This window comes from Narcine bancroftii, chromosome 6 (genome assembly GCF_036971445.1).
Source record: "Narcine bancroftii isolate sNarBan1 chromosome 6, sNarBan1.hap1, whole genome shotgun sequence".
NCBI lineage: Eukaryota > Metazoa > Chordata > Chondrichthyes > Torpediniformes > Narcinidae > Narcine > Narcine bancroftii.
In genome coordinates, this window is record NC_091474.1 from 202,568,744 (window position 1) to 202,589,414 (window position 20,671).

General features: G+C 42.0%; 1 protein-coding gene across 4 annotated transcripts in view; it reads left to right on the plus strand.

Moving 5' to 3' along the window:
• map7b (microtubule-associated protein 7b) overlaps positions 1 to 20,671 on the plus strand; it is a 138,957-nt gene that overhangs the window by 30,053 nt on the left and 88,233 nt on the right. For all 4 annotated transcript variants that reach the window (XM_069887229.1, XM_069887226.1, XM_069887227.1 and 1 more), the window contains exon 2: positions 20,220 to 20,303. In XM_069887229.1, coding sequence (XP_069743330.1) covers positions 20,220 to 20,303 — 84 coding nt within the window. The remainder of the gene's footprint in view (positions 1 to 20,219; positions 20,304 to 20,671) is intronic.

Genomic DNA, 20,671 nt, shown 5'->3' on the forward strand with positions numbered 1-20,671 from the left:
GACATTTTTGAGGACAAACTGCAGGCTGTCCACGACAATGGGCTAATGAATACGACATACAATGACACCGCATTGATGTCATCACTGTATGTTGCACGTAGGGTCTACCTCTCGATCGATGTTGACCGACCCCTGCTTACCCACCCACTCAGGCCCAGCGCGCTGCCGATCAGCCTTTGTGGACAACCACCATCTCTCTCTTGACGTGCAGGGCCGAACCAGCCGTCCCTGGGGTCCGCGCGGGTGCAAGCGCTGAAGGCCGTGGCGACCGGGAGAAGTGGGCTCGCGCTGTGGAAGGGCCGTCCGGTGCCAGTCGCGCGGGGCTCGCGCTGCCCGGGGGCCGTGCGCAGCCTGCCATGCCCGTTGCGCTGCCAGGAAATCACAGGCGCTCGTCCATCCACCGCACCGCTCGACAGGTGGGAGAAGTGACTGGTTGTGCGGGGAGCCTTCCAACTGGCTTGCCGGCTGATGACATCGACAGACTTCTCGTGTTACAATTTCTCGTGTTACAATGGGGAAGGATGTGCAATGAAGGGGGAGGATGGTGGGGGTGACATTACCAAAAAACAGCATTGGCTCTCGCTGCAGGGCGGGCCACCTCTAATATATTTTCGAAATGATCTTGCGGGCCAAATTTGGCCCGCGGGCCAGAGTTTGACATGTGTGTTCTAAACAAAGTTAACTTACATAATTAACATACATAGTGTTATGAGCCCAGAGGACCCCAAAACCCGGCAGCAATAGAAATTCACCAAGACAAATGGTTAATTAAACAAAAGTTTCTTTTAATTATCTTTAAACATGAAAACAGGATCAAACTTTAACTTTTTACTATTAACTTAACCCCTTTCTAATTCTAAGCGCACATGTATGTAATGTGTGTGGAAGTTCAGAAAAGTTCTTTGATTCACAGTCCAATCTCACTTCTCACTCCTCCAAGTTCACTGATATCAGACAATTCTTATACTGTGCACAGAATTTAACATTTATAAATCTTCACCAGGCTTTGGTGCTTGAAAGGTAAATGGTTACTGCTCAGGAAGGTTCTTGTTGGTTTTTAGAGAGAGATTTGTTGCTCGTTGGATACGCACAACTGATCCTTTTTGATCCGCCACTTCAGTGTCTTGCTGAAGAAACTTGCCCCATCAGGATTTTCCAAATGATAATCTTTCTTTCAGGTCACTAGAGTTCCTTTTTGTTTTTCTTATTTCAAGTGAAACATTAGACAGCCAGTCCTCTCCTCTTGTATGGACAACAAGGACTTTGACAAGGCTGAACTAAGAACTCATAACCTGTCTTCAAAATGGGGTTTTTCTACAAGCTTCCCAGCTTCTCCTATTTCTCTCTCTCTCTCTCTCTCTCTCTCTCTCTCTCTCTTCCCCCCCCCCCAATAATCCTTTACTCCATAGCATATCCAATTAACACTCACAGTAAAACCTTGTTAGAACACGCTAGTTGGGGTCCAAGATTTCATAGCGTGTTACAACCAAGTTGCGGAACAGATGCATGTATGACATGATTCAGGAAGCACGAAAACAGAATACTGTGATTCAAACCCTATAATAAGACCTTTAAACTCCACATACAAGTAAACAATCCTTTATCCGGAACCCTTGAGGGACAGGGTGTTCCGAATTTTGGATTTTTCCAGATTTTGGAAATCCAGATTTAACCCTACCTGAATTGTGCTGCTGTATCCACCCCCACCCACTTCCAGTTGTGCTGCTGGTCTTCCACCACACCCCACCCGCCTGACTCGTGCTGCCGGTCTCTTTCCCCTCCAATTGCCTGTCATAAGAGTCCATTTTTGAGTTTGTGACTGTTGGCTTGTTTCGGGTCCACAGACACCTGCGCTATAAGTGATTCCGCGGATTAACAAATTGCGTTCTAACGAGGTTTCACTGTACTTGTAAAGTCCTTGTAGGCATTCTTCAAAGTTTTTACAAAGGCACCCGGAGCCTGAACTTCTGGCTTGAGCCACGCTATAGCATTTTAAATGAGATCTGCTTTGAAGTGTTTGTATCTTTCTGTGACCTAACTAAAAAAACCTGCCTCAATTTATCTCCTTTAAAACATAGATTATGTTATATTTTATATTGTATATAGCTATCACAATAGGAAACAAAAGACAACATTCAGAAACCAGACAGCACTGTTCAGGATGTGCTGATTCCTGTATTTATGAAAGTTATAACTTAATTGGAGGAAACTGGAAATTTACCTGATTCTTTTAAAACAGCAATCAAAGTTATAAGGTAAAGACTTGTTAATGCCTTCATCATATAGACCAATATACAGGACCACACTCCTGTTCGGCTCCAAATCATGGGTCCTCTACCGACATCACCTACGGCTCCTAGAACGCTTCCACCAGCGTTGTCTCCGCTCCATCCTCAACATTCATTGGAGCGACTTCATCCCTAACATTGAAGTACTCGAGATGACAGAGGCCGACAGCATTGAATCCACGCTGGTGAAGATCCAACTGCGCTGGGTAGGTCACGTCTCCAGAATGGAGGACCATCGCCTTCCCAAGATCGTGTTATATGGCGAGCTCTCCACTGGCCACCATGACAGAGCTGCACCAAAGAAGAAGTACAAGGACTGCCTAAAGAAATCTCTTGGTGCCTACCACATTGACCACTGCCAGTGGGCTGATATCGGCTCAAACAGTGCATCTTGGCGTCTCACAGTTCGGTGGGCAGCAACCTCCTTTGAAGAAGACCGCAGAGCCCACCTCACTGACGAAAGACAAAGGAGGAAAAACCCAACCCCAACCAACCAATTTTCCCTTGCAACCGCTGCAACTGTGTCTGTCTGTCCGCATCGGACTTGTCAGCTACAAACGAGCCTGCAGCTGACGTGGACATGACCCCTCCATAAATCTTCGTCCACGAAACCAAGCCAAAGAAAAAAAAGAAAATAGACCAATATCATTACTGAATGTTGACTATAAGATAGTGGCTAATTTATTAGCAAATATTTTCTATTCTTGAGAAAAACCAAAACACAGATTAAGGGGCATGATTCTAATTTGACCCTAAAAATGTTTGATAAAGATGCTTTTTTCTTATCTGCATCCAATCCTGTATCTGCACAGCTTGTATCCAGCCTTCAGATTTATAAAGATTTATTTTGTATCATTTTCATGTATGCAAGTCCTCAATAATTAAAAAAAATCAATCCAGTTGGTCAAATAGAAATGAGTGTCAGTGGATTGATTTTTAAATCTCTTCATCCAAGTGACTATCCATATTCTCATACTTCGCAGGAATTATTCTTAAAAGTGATTGCTGCCTTGAGTAATAATAGAAAAATTGCATTTCTTTGTTCAAAGTTGTATTTCTCATCAAATTTAAGGGGAATATGTTGTTTAAAAACTGTAGAATTTGCGTTGAAGAAATTAGTAAACTATTGACCAATGCAGCGCCAGCAACCCGGGTCTGAATCTGGCACTTTTTATAAAGGTTTATACATTCTTCCTGTGTCGGCGTGGGGTTTCCCTGTGTGCGCCAGTTTCCTCTTACCGTTCAAAATCTACGGAGGTTTTGGGTTGATTGGTGTATTTGAGTGGCATGGACTTGTGGGCCGGAAGGGCTGGTTACTGTGCTGGACATGTAATTGGATTTTTTTTTAAAAACTATGAACAAGACTACGAAAGATGGTAATAGATGTGTATTATGAGCATATGACCTAACATATTTAAAATTTGTGCAGTATTTAATAATTGAAAATATTTTAACCAAAAGTTACACTTCCACTGTACAGGAACACTATGAAACAAAACTTGGCACTTAACTATAGAAGAAAATATTAGGATACATGGCCAAAGCTTGGTCAAATTGGTTTTTAATAAAGGTTTTCTTAAAAGTAGGATTTTTTTTTTAAAAAAGGGCTTTTAGGAAGGGAATTTTGACTTTGCTTTAACAAACTAAAGATATAGTTAATAGTAAAATGAGTTAGCTGATATTCATTCTTACTGTAGCTGATCAGATACTTTGACAAATAGGACTATTACAATAGATTACTGGATGCAATTAAATAGAGACAATAAATACAAAAAAAATGTACAGATAACAAATTTTAACAAATGTAAATAACAATTTACTCTACAAAAGTACAACTTTGCAATAGTGCAGACAATCTGTTGTGGTATTGGAACAGTCCCTCTGTTCGAGGGGGGTGGTTCAAGTGTTTGATAGCTGTTGGAGAGTGCTTTTGAACCAAGAGGTGCTGGCATTCAGACTTCTGTACTTTCTGCACAAAGGTAGCAGTGATACAAGGTTGTGACCAGGGTGATGGGGGTTCTTTTATGATGTTGCTTGCCTTCTTAATACAGAGTGCCACATAGATCCATTCAGTGGGTAGGAAGCCAGAGCTTCTGATGGACCTGGCTATGTTTGTTACTCTCGTGTGCCTTCTGCATTCTAGTCAACTTGTGTGTGCATATTTATTCCATTCTATAAATTAACTGCTTTATTCAATTGTACCTTATTTTGAACAATGGATTGAAGAACATTGTCATTGACAATCTCAAGAATTGTGGGACATTTGGGATGCAAAAGCATCAGTGGTAAATTGAAAATTAACAATGCAAAATTAACAAGAATCATCTAAAAATGACTAAAATATATGCAGATGAAATTGTTATATGCAGAAGAAAACTTTATTTGTTATTATTGTACTACCTGGTACTTATTATTTTTGCTAGATATCACACAAAACCAAGCCTTTATTATAAATGCAGGAAAGGAACAGCTAAATGAGTACTTCAGGAAAATCTTGTAAGGTTTCGGGGACGGGGGGGGGGGGGTGGTGGGAAGCATTGTGTTAGTGGATTGGATTGCTCGTATACAGTTGATAGGTATACAAAAGACTACCATATATTTAGATTTATAAGTCGAGACTTGAGACCCTAAAAAATTCCTCAAAAGTGGGGGTCAACCTATACACCGGATATGTTTTGAGACCTTAAATTCACCGAAAAAACCAGATGACGTAATTCAGTGTACAAGTCGGTGCTCCCTGACACCTCCCCACCATTGCCATAACCACTCGAACCTGGGACTCTGACATCATTGTCGCTGCTCCTACCTGGTAGGCTGAGGTTCCTGCTTGCACCATGAGCACAATATTGGAGCTCCAGCTCAGTGGGCCGTCACTGCTCTTGCCCAGTAGGCCAAGGGTTTTTTTACTTGAGGCCATTTCATCTCGGGCCTCCGCCTTGAGACCGGCTACAGAGTGGATGGGAAAATGGGAACTTTCAGACAGCAGCCCTAAAAGGCTGCTCCAGCATCCCATTCATATCCAGAGGTGCCTCATAGTACCCTCCGCATCCAACGGAGGTGGGGTGACTGGTGCCGTAGCGCCATCCATCATAAATACGCAACAGAGTAATGGCCGTCTTCCCTACTCATAATCCCCCACACAGCTGAAACTGCTCTATGGTTCCCAGAACATTTCCAGCTGCTTGGGGGATTATGGGTAGGGAAGACGGCCATTTCCCTGCCATGTTTTGAGCCACAGAGAGCAGCCCAATGTGGCTGTCCCAGCCTGCACAGGCCAACCCCACCGCCCCTAACTTGGAGGGAGAGGGGTGAGTGGGGAGATGGGTTGCGGGCTGACGGCATCGTCAGCCCGCCCCTAAACAGCTGCTTATCGTGGCTGGACATTCAGATTAATTGGCAGAGGGCTGCGCTCTGGACATTATCCCTATCAGAGAGGGTTTGGAATATGTGGCTCAGAAACCACCTCCGCACATTCAGAAAGATAGGTAATTATAAGGTAGGTGATTATATGTTTTGGCGGAGTTTCTCTGCCTTTACCATCTGAGATGGCCTTTAGTGAATTTACAGCTTTGTTACTTGTGATTGGGGTGTTTGAAAAAAAAATTGGGTTATTCCTAGGAGACCTGGACAGCCCGAAAAATGGGAGTCAACTTGTACGCCAAATATATCATTAAACCCTTAAAATTAGGCTGAAAGATGGGGATCGACGTATGCCGGTCGACATATGTCAAAATGTACGGTAAATGCCATGTTGCAAAATGTAACTTGATTGTGTCACAGATACATCCTTACTACTGCAGAAATGTGTGTAACATAACTACATCATGAATCTTTGGAAAAACCTAATATTTTTAAGGAATTTTATTCTTGGTTCTGTACTTTCTCTTTATGATTTTAAAATAGTCAATTGAGCAATGTGAAAATGCAGGAAAAACGTTTCAAATATCCAGCCTATACCTGATTGTTGTCTTTGTAAGTACACAGTCATGTGAACTACAATTCTAGATAAACCAGAAATCGATTTGCATGGTGATAAAATATGCAACAGTTCATCACCTGACAGCATTGTGCAGAACAGAAAATACTGGACTTTAGTAAACATTGTGACACGTCAGCAGATGTCTGTGCAACAAATTATTTTCATAAATGTAAGAAACTGGCAAGGGTAATTTTTGACAAAATGAATTTCAAGGTGTTTTTAATTTTTTTTTGTATTAAAACAAAATATATTACATGAAGTTTCCTTTAGTCTCCTAAAGACACAATGATTCACTATCAGCAGATATTTGCCCACAACCCCTTACAGTCAGAGAAAGAAAAGCAAAAGAGTCTCCCCAGAGTCATTGAATGTTCACGGCTTTGCCTCCAGTGCTCCTACAGTCTTCACAGCCACACAACCTTCGATCCAAACCATCAGCAACCCAAGCTCCAGGTGCACACCTCTAATGCAATTAGGAAGCCTTCAGGACTCTCTTGCATCCCGGTTCCAATACCTGGTACCCCTTCAGTCAGACTTGAGCCAGTCTCCAACAGTCCACAGTCTGGTGAGTCCTTTGACCACAGTCAGCAGTAGCCCACATCCTACATGGGTACCTTGCCTCGAGTCACCGACAGTCCACCTCCTGTGTGTTCTTCAGCTGCAGAGCCCCTCACTGGCCTCTGCCTTGGTCATCGTCCTATTGGTTGTCTCTTCTGCTCCTTCTCAAACAGTGGTTGGTTTGATTTACCTGGGTTCTGTAACCTTTCGTGGCTGATGCCAATCTTATGCGCCACAATCTTCGACCAGACCCTGTGCTCACAGTATTTTAAAATAAATCACTGTCGGGTCCTTTAACAGGCTGTTTAAAGCCTGTATGAAAAAGATAGCAGTCAGACTGGGCGATTAGACCCTATGAGGGAGTGCTGAGACTTTGCTCCCTGCTCTTTGTAGCTCTGCACAAAAGGCAAGGCTGCCATTACAGCGTAATTCAGAATGTAATTTTTCAAAAATACTATTGTTCCTTGCATGAGAAAAGGCAGGATAAATGCTCAAATAAGGAATAAGTCTGATCATGTAAATATTTTGTTTAAACAATTCTGTCTGATTGTTTAGGATTTTTGTATCTGAGAGGAGGCTGTGGTTTTCTGTGGATGCAGGAAGTGGTAACCGTGGCAGGGAAAATGTTTATTATCCATCTTTAGTCACTCCTGAATTGATGAGGGTTAAAAATCAATCATATTGGTGGGTTTGGATTCTCGCAGAATGTAGACTGGTTAAGGATGACAGATTTCCTCCTTTAATGCTGACAGAATAATCCAAATAGTTTTTCACAACTATCTACCTGCTTCATGGTTAACTTTACTGAGATTGCCCTGTGTACATTGAACGTGGAACAATACAGCACAGGAACAGGTTCCAAAGTCCACAAGTGGCTTTGGATCCCGTGGGTACCAGCTTCTTTAACCAGCCTTCCACATGGGATCTTGTCAAATGCCTTAAAGTCAATGTAAACCACATCAAAAAATACTTACATCTTCAATGTTGAGCTGTCTTCAAACAACACAGATCACCCATCAATAAACCCATGCTCTACATCTCTGAAAAGTCCCTGATTTTCCAAGTGTCTCAATATTTTCCATTTATGTAACCACTGGCAATCAGTTAACTGGCCTGTAAATGGCTTGTCCCCGTTGGCCTTGTTAAATAACAGGACCATATTCGCCTCCCTCCCAGCCATCTTGGGGACCTCACCTGTGACACTCTAGTAATATCTTCACTTGCCTCCCATAATTTGGGATATATCTTATGGTGTTCAGTGTTTCTTTCTGCTAAGGCAGGGATGTCAAACTCAAATTCACAGAGGGCCAAAATTAAAAACTTGGACTAAGTCGTGGGCCAAACTAAATATTTATTGAAAATTTTCAACAACATCTGCATGTTTTCTCTTCTTTCAACATATGTAATGTTAAACTTTTTCTTATTAAAATAAATGTTTAATAATAGTTTTAGTTAAACTCTTTCCAGAAGAAGCATTAACAAATGAGAAATAAAATATTCAATAAATAATATTTCTCTATAGCCTTTAAGTTCCTTTTAAATGTTTTTTTTTCACAAGCCAACAAGTCAAAAAAATAACAACTTGCTTCAATGAAAATCCAATCTTTCAACTATGAACAAAGTTAACCAAAGAAAATATGAATCCAAGCTTAGCTTGCTACACTGTGATTTACTCAGATGCACCTGGGTCTAAACCAGATACTTGGCATCTCTTCTTAGATGCAAGTTCATCAAACTCTGGGGTCAGAATATAAAGACTTTCTTTGGGCAATCCTAAGTAATTGCACAGTCTCTCTCCCAACTGACTGTGATGGAAAGCGGTTAATTGATGAAGCAGCTGAACAAGTTTAGACCAAGGACATTGCACTGAGAAACTCCTACAGTTAATTCCTATCGCTGGGATGATTGACTTCTCCATCCGCAATTACCTTCTCGTGAGGCTCACTCTTGAGTAGTTCCTGTTTTGCCCACTGACTTCACTTTCACCAGGTTGTTTTGATGCTGTATTTGGACAACTGCATTGTCAGGAGCATTGTCACTCTGGCCTTGCATCTGGAATTTGGCTGTTTGGCAGAAGGATGATCCTCGTGAAACCTAATCTGGGCATTAGTGAGTATGTTAATTAGCAAGTAGAAGAGAGAACATTCCAGCACAGTAAAGGCTCTTTGGCCTATGATGTTGTTCCGACCTTTAAAAACTTACTCCACAAGCTAAACCTTCCCTACCTCACCCATAACCCTTTAATTTTCTTTTATCTATCTGAATGAGTCTTTTAAATGTCCCTATTTTACAAACCTCCACCAAGTCAAGTCACCTTTATTTATAAGTCATACCATAACTACTAAAAACTCAGTAAGATGAGATGGTGTTTCTCCAGGACCATGGAGAGATTGACACAAATATGAATTATCTGGCAATGAAAAAAAACATGATATACTGGCACACATGTTCTAGGAATTGAGGAGCCTGTTGGCTTGGGGATTAAAAAAAATACTGTTGCACAATCTGGACATGTGGTGCCTCCTTCTAGATGGCAAAAGGGACAAAAGTTTACAAGAGAGGTATGTGAAGTTCTTCACAATGTTATTTGCCTTCCTGATGCATTGTGTCTTGTAAATGTCCATCATGGTAGGAAGAAAAACTCCAGTGATCTTTTCCGCTGACCACTATCCTCTACCAGGTGTTGAAGTCTGAGGTGGTACAGCTTCCAAACAATGCGGTGATGCAATTGTTCAGAATGCTCTCAATACATCCTATGTAGAATGTAGTAAGGATGAGAGTGGAAGATGAACTTTCCTTAGCCTTCGCAGGAAGCTGGTGTTTCGAGACCAGGTGAGATTATTTGCCCAGTACACACCAAGAAACCTGGTACTCTTGACAACCTCAACAGTCGAGCAATCAGTGATCAGTGGATAGTGGTCCCCTGGGCCTTCCTGAAGTTGTCAACCACCTCTTTTATTTTATTAACATTCAGATATAGGTTGTTGGCTCTTCACCAGTCCATTAGTGACTGCACCTCATCTCTGTATGCTGACTGATTGTTCTTGCTGATAAGGCCCACCATGGTCACTTTGTCAGCAAATGATGATGTGGTTCGATCTCTGTTTTGCTTTACAGTCATGAATCAGCAGAGTGAACAGCAATGGACGAAGCACACCGCGCTTGTGGGACCCCTGAGCTTAGTGTAATGGTCTTGGAAGTTCTGTTTCGAATCTGGACTGCCTGAGGTCTCCCCGTCAGGAAGTTGAGAATCCAATTGCAGAGGGAGCTGTACCATGGCAATGCTCACAAGGCACCCAATACTTTGTTTTTTTTTAAAAATAAATGCCCCTGACTTTTCCCCTGAATGTTCTTCCCCTCACCTTGTACAGATGTCCTTTGATGTTTGCTACTCTTGGCTCAGGAAAAAGATGCACCCTATCTATGCCTCTCATAATCTTGTATGACCTCTATTAAGTCATCTCCCATTATTCTTCACTCCAAAGAGAAAAGCCCCAGCTCTGTTAATCTTGCCTCATAAGGCACATTCTCTAATTCAGGCAACATTCTGGTAAATCTCCTCTGCACCCTCTCTAATAGTTTCCACATCGTTCCAATAATGAGGTAACCAGAACTAAACACAATATTCCAAGTGTGGTCTCACCAGCGATTTATAAAGCTGCAACGAGACCTCACAGCTCTTGCACTGAATCTCCTGGCTAATGAAGGCCAGCAAACATATGCCTTCTTAATTTCCCTATCAACCTGGGTGGCAACCTTGAGAGTTATGGATTTGGACCCCAATGTCCCTCTGTTCTTCCACTCTTAAGAAAAGTGCCATTATGCTTGCATTCTGCCTTCAGGTTTGACCTTCCAAATTGTATCATTTCATACTTGAGTAGATTAAACTCCATCTGCCACTTTTGCGCCCAATTCTGCATTCTGTCTATATCCTGTTGGAGCCTACTGTAATCTTCTACACTATACACCATCATTTATCTCATCTGCAAACTTACTGACCCATTTCTCTACTTTGTCCAGTTCATTTAAAAAAATCACAAAGAGCAGGGGTCTCCAAACAGATCTCTCCAGAACTTGATTAGTAACTGACCTACAGGCAGAATAAGTTCCATCTGCTACTGCTTTCTGTAGGCAACCCAAATCTGAATCCACACAGCCAAGCTTCCTGACTTTCTGAACGAGTCTTGTATGCGGTCTTTGTCAAATGCTTCACTAAAATCCACATGCAGAACACTTACTGCCCTATCTTCATCAATTCCTTGCTTTACTTCCTCAAAAAACTCAGAATCATGACACACTAACTGCCTCTCACAACGCCACACAGACTATCCCTAAGAAGATCATACTTCTCTAAATGCTCATAAATCCTGTCCCTAAGAATAAATTACAATAATTTTCCCACCATTAACACAAGACTCCCTGATCTATAATTCCCAGGATTCTCCCTCTTACGTTTTTTAAACAAGTGGCCCACATTTTCCATTTTCCAATCCTTTGCTACTTCCCTTGTGGCCAGTGAGAATGCAAAGATCATTGCCTAAGCCCCAGCAATCTCTTCTCTCACTTGCAAGAGTAATCTGGGGTAAATCTTGTCTGGTCTCGGTGATTTATCAATCCTAATGTTTTTAATAAGGTCCAGCACTTCCTCTTTCTTAATCTCAACATGGTCCAATTACATAAGCTTGTTCTTTTCTGACCTTGCATTGACCAAGGTCCCTCTGTGATGAACACTGAAGCAAAGTATTCATTTAGGACTCTCCCAATCTGGAACAATTTAGGTTTTAAAAATCCTACTTGCCAAGGCATTCTCTTGTCCCTTGTCATTCCCCTGAGTCTGTTCTTTAAGTTCCTTCCTGGTCACTATATAATTCTCACGAGCCCTTCCTGTCTTTTGGTTCCTCCTTCCTCTTAATTAATTGTCTCAATGTTTTTGTAAACCATGGTTCCCTTATCCTACCATTTATTCCCTGTCTCCTATCTGTTCCAAGATAGAATCCCCCCATTACTATAACTTCTCCTTCGACCTTCCCTTTTGAACCTTTTCCCCTATAATGACCCTAGATGATTTTAAATTAGCTCAGACAAGGTGTACACCAATGGATGGCTGTAGTCCCACCTTGATTGACAGGTGATGTAATAAGTTTCAGAAGAGGAAGATGCATGACCACCCACAATACACACATTCCAGATAGGCAGAGAAGCCAGCTTCCTCCACACACGCCAAGCACATCCTCGGCCTCTGCTCACTGAAGCCTCTTGAGCCGAAGCCTCTAACTCTCCACTTTTACTCTGTTCCCCTTGAGCTTATTTTTATTTGCTGCTGGCTCTATGTGTATTACAGATACCAACTAGTCGCAGAGGACCATGCTCTGTTTCACTCCTGAAACAATGCACAACTCCCAACACCACTCGCTAAGGTTCAATGCTAGCTTTTGCTATAGATCTGTGAATATGGAAGTAAAGTCTTGTGCACTTGTACATGGACTTCATGTTACTGGAATGCAAGTGTGACCAACATTTCATTCTTGCTTTATAGAACCTATGCATAGCATGGGTTGGATGTAAGAGGTAAGCTGTACGCAATGTTGGCATGTTTGCTTTAAAAATGTTGATGTCATGCTGATTTAGATTAGTTAATGGTACTTCAAGATCTATTCTGATTCTAAAGCAAAAATCTTTTTTGTTTTGTTAGCTGCATATTTTAATTTGTTTCAAATGTTGTAAACTTCATAGCAACAGATACAAGAATGGTCAAATAAAGCCAGTTAGACTTAGACAAACAGAATTGGCTATGTCCATGATAAAATTCTGCTACAACAGTTAGAGTGGAGATGGTAACAGTTTCAATTCCTGGAATGTAATAGTTTGCTTTTGTTAATGCAAAATGAACATAGGTAAGAAAATGGTGTCTTGATTCCAGTCCTTCTGTCTGACCTAGTTAGTTTGGGCATGCGCCTGTTTCATCTTCTCAATAACTGAACAAGTTGAAACCAGTAATCTTTAGGGCCAAAGAAATGGATGTTGGCCTGTGTGAATGTTCTCACTTCTTGCTTTGAGGCATTTGGGTGTGAAATTATTTATGGTCCTTTTACTCTATATATTAAAAAAAAAATTATGATAACATGAACCTCTAAGTGAAGAAAACTCTCTTGAGGCTGGTTGCTTGAAAGCAAATGTCAGCCTAATAATCACTTCCTTCCTCTATCTTTCATTCCTTAATTTATGACATTCTAGAGGCTGTCCTTTCTTAAGAAAAGCATAATAATGGGGCTAAAATTTATGACATTCTAGAGGCTGTCCTTTCTTAAGAAAAGCATAATAATGGGGCTAAATGACCTTGGACTGCAGGCTTTGACATCCACCAACATGAAGTGCTTTCATGGTGCTCTGGTATTTGCCGAGTTTGGTTAATGGTCACTTTATAATCAACACAAATTTGAATTTCACTGTTGTGTTTTCTGATTGGCACGATCGGAGCTGCCCAATTGCCGTACTGAAGTTTTTCAGTGATTCCTTTGTTTTACAATCTGTTAAGTTCTGACTCCATCTTTTGTCTTTTGCTTGTATAATTTGGGTGCTGTTACAAACTAAAAACCCTTTTAAATTTTATTTGGGACTAAAGGGACTTTGTTAGCATTAACACAGGAACAGCAATGGAAAATTCACCAGACAATGGTAAATTCAGAATAAGTTTTTTTTTTAAATTAAGCTATTAACAACATTTTTTAGCTCTAAACTTACTTAACTTTAAACTTAACTCCACTACGTGCAAATGTAAATGTGTGTGTGTATAATTAATGTCCCACTCTGAAAAGTCCATCTTTAAAAGTTTAGCATCCTTTTAGTCTTGCTTGAAGGTCGTAAATTCTCAGTTCAGAAATAATTGTGTTTTTAAACATGATATCTTCAGGCCTTTTAACTCACAATATGGGTATTTTCTTCCGTGATGAATTCATAAACCCAGACGAGGGTTAAACAAGTGTAGTTATCTTCTTTCATAAAGAAGTCACAAACAAGACAAGGGGTAAATTAAGAGGCTATATAAAAATAGACCCGATTAAAAATGTCCTCTTTTTCAAAGAGATAGCAAGATGGTCTTCCATATTTCAAAGGCCACTGTTTCTTTGTTCCACTTTACCCTGGAGTAAAACACAACAGCACCCTGTCTTTTGCGAGATTTCAACCCCTATGTCACAGGGATTTTGATTTCTGTACTCTACAAACTGAACGCAGGAGGTATTGGTAATATTTCTCCAAATCACATGACTTACATCACTGAGGTGAGTCCCAATTCTTGGAAACCACATGACCATCAGTTTTATTTCTACCAAAATTGTTCCTTTTTCAAAACCATTCTATATTCACAACAACCTCTGACCTCATTTCTATTCAAGAGGCCCAAGTTGCTTTGATTAAAAACAGATAGCTTCCTTCAGGAGTTCTTGAATAATTAAGACCCACTTGAAATCCATTAGCTCTGCCTCTCAAAGACCCTGCGACTCAGAGAATGAACTCTTCTCTGAAAACAATGATTCTCTATAAATGTTCTCTGACCTGTGTGTGACCCTGTAGGTAACTAAGAATAGATACAAGATTTTAACTCAATAATTTTATTTTACCAAGACAATTTTGAGGAATAGAGTTTAACATTATACTAAGGATTAACATAAATCTGTTACAGTGTGATCTCAGTTTTCAATTGTAACCTGGCCTGAACACCGAGGATTTTTCCCAGGCTGTTTTCAAAAACTGTTTAATACTTTTGAAGTACTTGCTCCAGCTTTGATTTTGGCTCACCCTCAGTATGTACTTTCATCACTGTCCCAATATCCTTCTAATCCAGTCTGATGTGCGACAACCACACTCTTCCAAACAACGTTGTTCTTTTGTGTAAAGGGACTAGCACAAAGTACTAGGGATAATCCTTTCCCTAGCACTTTGCCTCTCTCCTGTGACAGTCTTCAACACTATGGCGGACTGTTTCATTTTAAGATTGGGTAGTCATCTTGTTTTTAGAGTTTTGGACATTAAGGACACAGCTGCCCTCATGTCCAATTCCATCCGAATAGATTCGTTGTTCATTTTAACATGGACAAAAATTTCCAATTTCTTATCCATTACATTATGAATATGCATTACTTCCATTGCCTGGTCTTCCCCAGAGTCCTTAAAATCACAGCTAGAGTTTTCGTCATTCTCCACAATGTTTTTCACTTTGGACGACTTTTTTTGTCTCTTTTTCTGATTTTTCTTCCTTTGGTAATCCTCTTTTGTGGATTTGATGTGTCCCTTCTTGTCATACAGGTGAGATCTGGTTCTTTTGAAATAATAGTAATCAGGGCTGTGGTTACTCTCTGCAGCAAAAACATCTTTGGCGGTTTACTTGTCCATTATGTGTGACTCCCCTTGTATAATATCCATATTTTGGTTGGTCATTTTGAAACTCAATGCTGTATCATACTTAGACTTTAATGTTTAAAATGTTCTTGTTCAGCAATCGTTTTAGGGGATTGCAGTCAGCCAAACCTATGCCTCATCCAAGAAATCTCCAAAATTACATTTTTCAGACAGTGGATGCAATGCAGCCAAATATTCGCTCATAGTCTTGCCTGGTTTTTGCTTTCTGATATCAAAATTTGTATCTTTCTGCAATTACTACTGGTCTTGGAGATAGGTGTTCTCTGACCACAGCACACAATTCTTCATAAGACATGTTACCTGGTATTATCTGTACCAAGAGAGATTTCATCAAACTGTACATCTTGCTCCCCACCTCGCTTAGAAACAGTGGGTATTTCCTTCTGTGGACATCAGTATCTCTTATGTTATAGGCAAGACAGAATGTATCCAATCTTTCCACATAGACGAGTTTTCAGATTCTTTGTATTCTCCAAAATGTCCTTCTGCCATTTTAACTCCTATTCATTCTCTTTTTCTTTGTTCTAAGCCCATGTGGCTCAACCTGGCTTCAGTTTTGCCTTTCCACCTTCCAATCTTCCTTCCAACGTTCAGAGTGTGGAAAAGTGTTTATTTTTATCCTCGTCACCAATTTGATGTGTATTTAGACCTAAAAAAATACTCGCACAAGGAGACATGAGTGCTTTGTTCATTCTTTATTGCAAAACTAAAATGGTCCCCTGCAGCCCAATACAATGCTGTTATGATGTCAAACGCCTGTGTATATCCACAACACTTGTTGTCCACTTGGCCTTGGATGCAACAGATTTTCATTGACTTCAGCTCTGCCTTCAGTACCATAGTCCCCAGCAAACTCATTCCCAAACTTCAGGATCTAGACCACAGTGCTCCCTTGTCCAATTGAATCCTTGACCTTCCTGTCAGTGAAGGTGAGTAACACTATTTCCTCTGTGATCCTACCCAACACTGGCTTTCATCAAGCATGTATGTTCATTCCCCTACTATATTCCCTTTACACCCATGACTGTATGGCTAAATATCTTCATAACTCTCTTCAAATTTGTTTGGTGTCAAATAATGAGGAGATGGAATACATGAAAGAGATTAAAAGGCTCGTGTCATGGTGCTAAGATTATAGCCCATCATTCAATAGCCCTTTTCACGCTTGCAAGTGATCCCAGGAATTGACCACCAATCTGCCTTTAAAGTATCTAGCGTGAAAGCAAAATCAGCTCAACGCTGGCATCAGATGACGTCATCTCATGCAGAGGATTGACATCCTCAATCCCTAGTACATTTCCCAGCATCTACATACGTCAGCATTGCAATCAGGGAAGCGTGAACGGGGTCATTGCATTGTGGGATTGAAATGACCCAAGTTTTTGCGTGAGTTCAGGAAAGTGAAGGAAGAAAAGATTAAAATGAAGGTATAAACTTTGCTGTGGGAAAGTTGCAATGGGGTGGGGGGGGTGGAAGAGAGGGGAAATAAAGAGTAATAGCAGACAATTGTTAAACTGTGTGAAAATTGGTAGCGCTATAGTGCATAGTTTAAAAAGACCACAGGAAAACCCAATGACAGACCTGTAACTTCCCAGAATGCCATGCGGCAAAGAAAGCCCTCCATGTGAATGCTCCGTGCAGGCAGCCGGGCATGCAGCCCTTTCTCTGCTGCATGGCATTCTGGGAGGGAAGTCCGCCATTGCTTTTTCCCATGGTATTTATAAATTGTACGTTATATTGCTACCAATGTTCTCACATTATATAAATTGTGTAATATAGTGCTACATACTTTCCCACACTATTTAAATTGAGCACTCTAGTGCTACTGTAGTGGTAACTATGAGGGGTAAATGAGAACAGAACTACACGTTGGAGTCAGTTTCATTTCTAGCGGTTTATTCGAAAAAGCCTGTGCTGCACCTTATAAGGCGGCCATCAAGTCCTGCCTCTGTGTTGGCAGTGAAGCAACGACACAGTCGGGTGCGCGTGAGTGGCCCCTCTGCCCACTAGGGAAGCAAAACCCGGTACTGCCACCTTGACGTGGTTGCTCTGCTACCACAGCTATGACAAACACAGAGCCAGTTTGCCTGCATTGCGATGTGCGCCGCCACACACCATCCACACCCCCCCCCCCCCAGACTCTCCTTGGGCTCTGTGGGGTCGTGCCCTTAGGCTGTCTCCCCAGGTGCTTGGGCTGTGCTGGTAAGACCTGCTGGCTGAGGTCCAGATGTGCTGGTTTCAGCCTGTCTGATGTGAACAGTTCCTCCCTACCCCCAATGTCCAGTGTGAAAGTTTTACCAGAGTTGTACAGGACCTTTTACAGGCCTTCATAAGGTCGTTGGAGGTGGGGGGGGGGGGGGTGGAATGCGGGCCACGGCGGACGAATACAAAGTCTGTGGTTGATGTCTTTGGAGATGGATGCTGGCCGGCATCCATGGTGTGAGGGCGGTGGGGGTGGGGGGGTGCAAATAAGGCTAACCTGTCCTGTAGGTCCTATAACAATGCTTGAATCTCAAGACGGTGGGAAGAATTCACCTGGCAGGATTAGCAGGGCGCCATAAACCAATTCAGCTGAGAATGCCTGTAAATCCTCTCTAGGTGCCATCCTGATGCCCAGTAGGACCCAGGGGAGCTCGTCCACCCAATTGGGGCTATTTAAATGAGCCATGAGGGCCAACTTCATGTGGCGATGGGAACATTCTATGAATCCATTGGCCTGGGGGGTGATAAACGTTGGTGTGGTGCAGCTTGATGCCCAGAAGCATTGCGAACTGTCCACAGTGCTGACGTAAACTACACCCCTCTTGGTGGTTATGTGGGCTGGTACCCCAAACCTCGCGATCCAATGCATGAGAGTGCCCTGGCGCAGGAATCTGTTGAGGTGTCATTTAAAGGAATGGTCTCCAGCCATCTTGTGGAGCGGTCTATTACTGTGAAGAGGCACTGAGCATCTCAGGAGACAGGCAATGGGCCCATGATGTCAACGTGTATATGTTTGAACCATCTCTTCGGAGTGTCGAACTGGTGAACTGGGGTCTTGACATGAGAATGGACTTTGGATGCAATTGCATCTGCTTGACTTGTTTTCTCAGGCTGTGCCACATGAACCTCTTTGCTACCATACGGGTTGTGGTTTTTATGGACAGGTGTGAGAGGTTGTGATCGGCCTTGAAAACTTGGTGCCTCCATTGCTGAGGGACTACCAGACTCAGTGTGCCAGTGGAGATATTCCCTAGGAGTGTGTCGGGGCTGTCCGGCAGGCTGAGGTCTTTGAAGTGGAGGCCAGTGATGGCTGTGCAGAAAGCCTGCGTCTCCTTGTCTCTCATTTCCCCTTTGTAGCTACCACTATAGTAGTCCAGCCTGGGGGATAAGATCCGGATGGCAGGCCAGGAAAGTTTGTCGGCCATGGCATTGTCCTTGCCAGAGAGGTGCCGGATGGCAGTGGTGAACTCAGATATACAGGATAGGCTGCATTATTGACACACCAACCAGGGGTCCTTGACCATGGTGAGGCTGTGGGTTAGGGGTTTGTGGTCCATGAACACTGTGAATGGCCTGCCTTCTAGGAAATACCGGAAGTACCTGATCGCCAGGTAGAGTGCCAGGAGCTCCCTGTCAAATGCACTGTATTTGAGCTCGGGGTGGGGGGGGGGGGGCACGCAGGTGACAGCTGAAAAAAAGCCAGTGGTGCCCACTGACCTTCAAAGGAAAGGCAGCTAATGTACTGAAGGAGCCATCACATCCTGGTGTACTCTCCTCTCCCACCTCCAACCAAGAAAGCATGCATCAATGGATTTAAAACTCAAAACAGTGCTATCTTGCTGCCCTTGGTGCTAATTGATCTTATTACAATTTTTGTTCTGTAATTGTGGAGTTTGTACAGTCTGTCATTCTGCCTGCAAAAGAACCCCAATGATACAGCTATCCAAAGGAAAACAGGCACCACAGAATGAAATAGCAAAGATTACTCAAATAGTATGTTTGCAAAGCTTTGCCAGAAGTTGTTTACCTTCCTGTTGTAACAAAGCTGCACATTATTAATTACAAATCCAGAACCGATTTCAGATTTATTGTCAGAATACAGGTACACGATCCTTTATCTGGAATCCTTGGGGGACAGGGTGTTCTGAATTTTGGACTTTTCCGGATTTCGGAAAACCAGATTTAAGCCCACCCGAATTGTGCTGCCGTATCCACCCCCACCCCCTTCCAGTAGTGCTGCCCTCTCCCCCCCCCCCCAACCCCCCCACCAGCCCGACTTGTGCTGCCGCCTCTCTCCCCACATGCTGAATTTTGGAGCTTTCCGGATTTTAGATGTCCAGATAAAGGATCGTGTGTGTACCTGTACATATGTGACATCACATACAACCCTGATATTCATTTTTACGATGGGCGCGTCAGAATTACCATTAATTAGTAGTGCAAAAAGTGTACACAGCGTGAACTTGTAAACAAAGGAGTGTAAACAGATAACAAATGTAAACAAACAAATTGTGCAATGCAGATAGAACAAAAAGAAAATAAAATGCACAAGTAAGAGTCCTTAAATGAGTCTATGATTGAGTTTGTTTTTGAACCTGGTGGTGCAAGCCTTGTGACACCTATACTTCCTGTTGGTGTCTCTGTGATAAATCAACTTGAAAAAGTTAGAGACTAATGCTGATTTCGTTGGCGGACCTCTCGATCTCTTGATTTCATGGGCGGACCTCTCGATCTCTTGATTTTGTGGGCGGACCTCTCGATCTCTTGATTTCGTGGGCGGACCTCTCGATCTCTTGATTTCGTGGGCAGACCTCTCGATCTCTTGATTTCGTGGGCGGACCTCTCGATCTCTTGATTTCGTGGGCGGACCTCTCGATCTCTTGATTTCGTGGGCGGACCTCTCGATCTCTTGATTTTGTTGGCGGACCTCTTGGTTCTCTCACCCAACAATGTTATTGACTTGTCTAATTTTGTCTTTTTGTTTTACTGTCCAGCTTCTGAAGCAAAAGTGAAACTGGAGGACAAAAAAAGCAGTTCTCTGACTTCTGGGCTAAATGTGAACTCTGGACCTAAACAAGGTTTGTGATTTTTGTTCTAAATTTGAATTGTGATTTTAAATCTTCAAATGTAAATTTTATTTTGAGCTTTTTAAATTTCATAAGCTGTCTTCTATCAAAGATTATCATGTAGTTAAAATATTTAATTTCTCTTCCAGTCAATATAAATAATAATAAAATAATACAATATAATCCAATTAACTTGCTTTGATCTGGCCTTGCCTATTTAACACTGAATTTCATGACAATAAATTCTGATTCTGGTATTTTCTTTGTGTTGCCATCACTCCTGCCAACTATGCTTCTTAAAACTCATTTTATCTCTTACCCAGTTCTGATGAAGAGGCTGTGACTCGAAATGTTAATTCTATTACTCTTTGCACAGATGC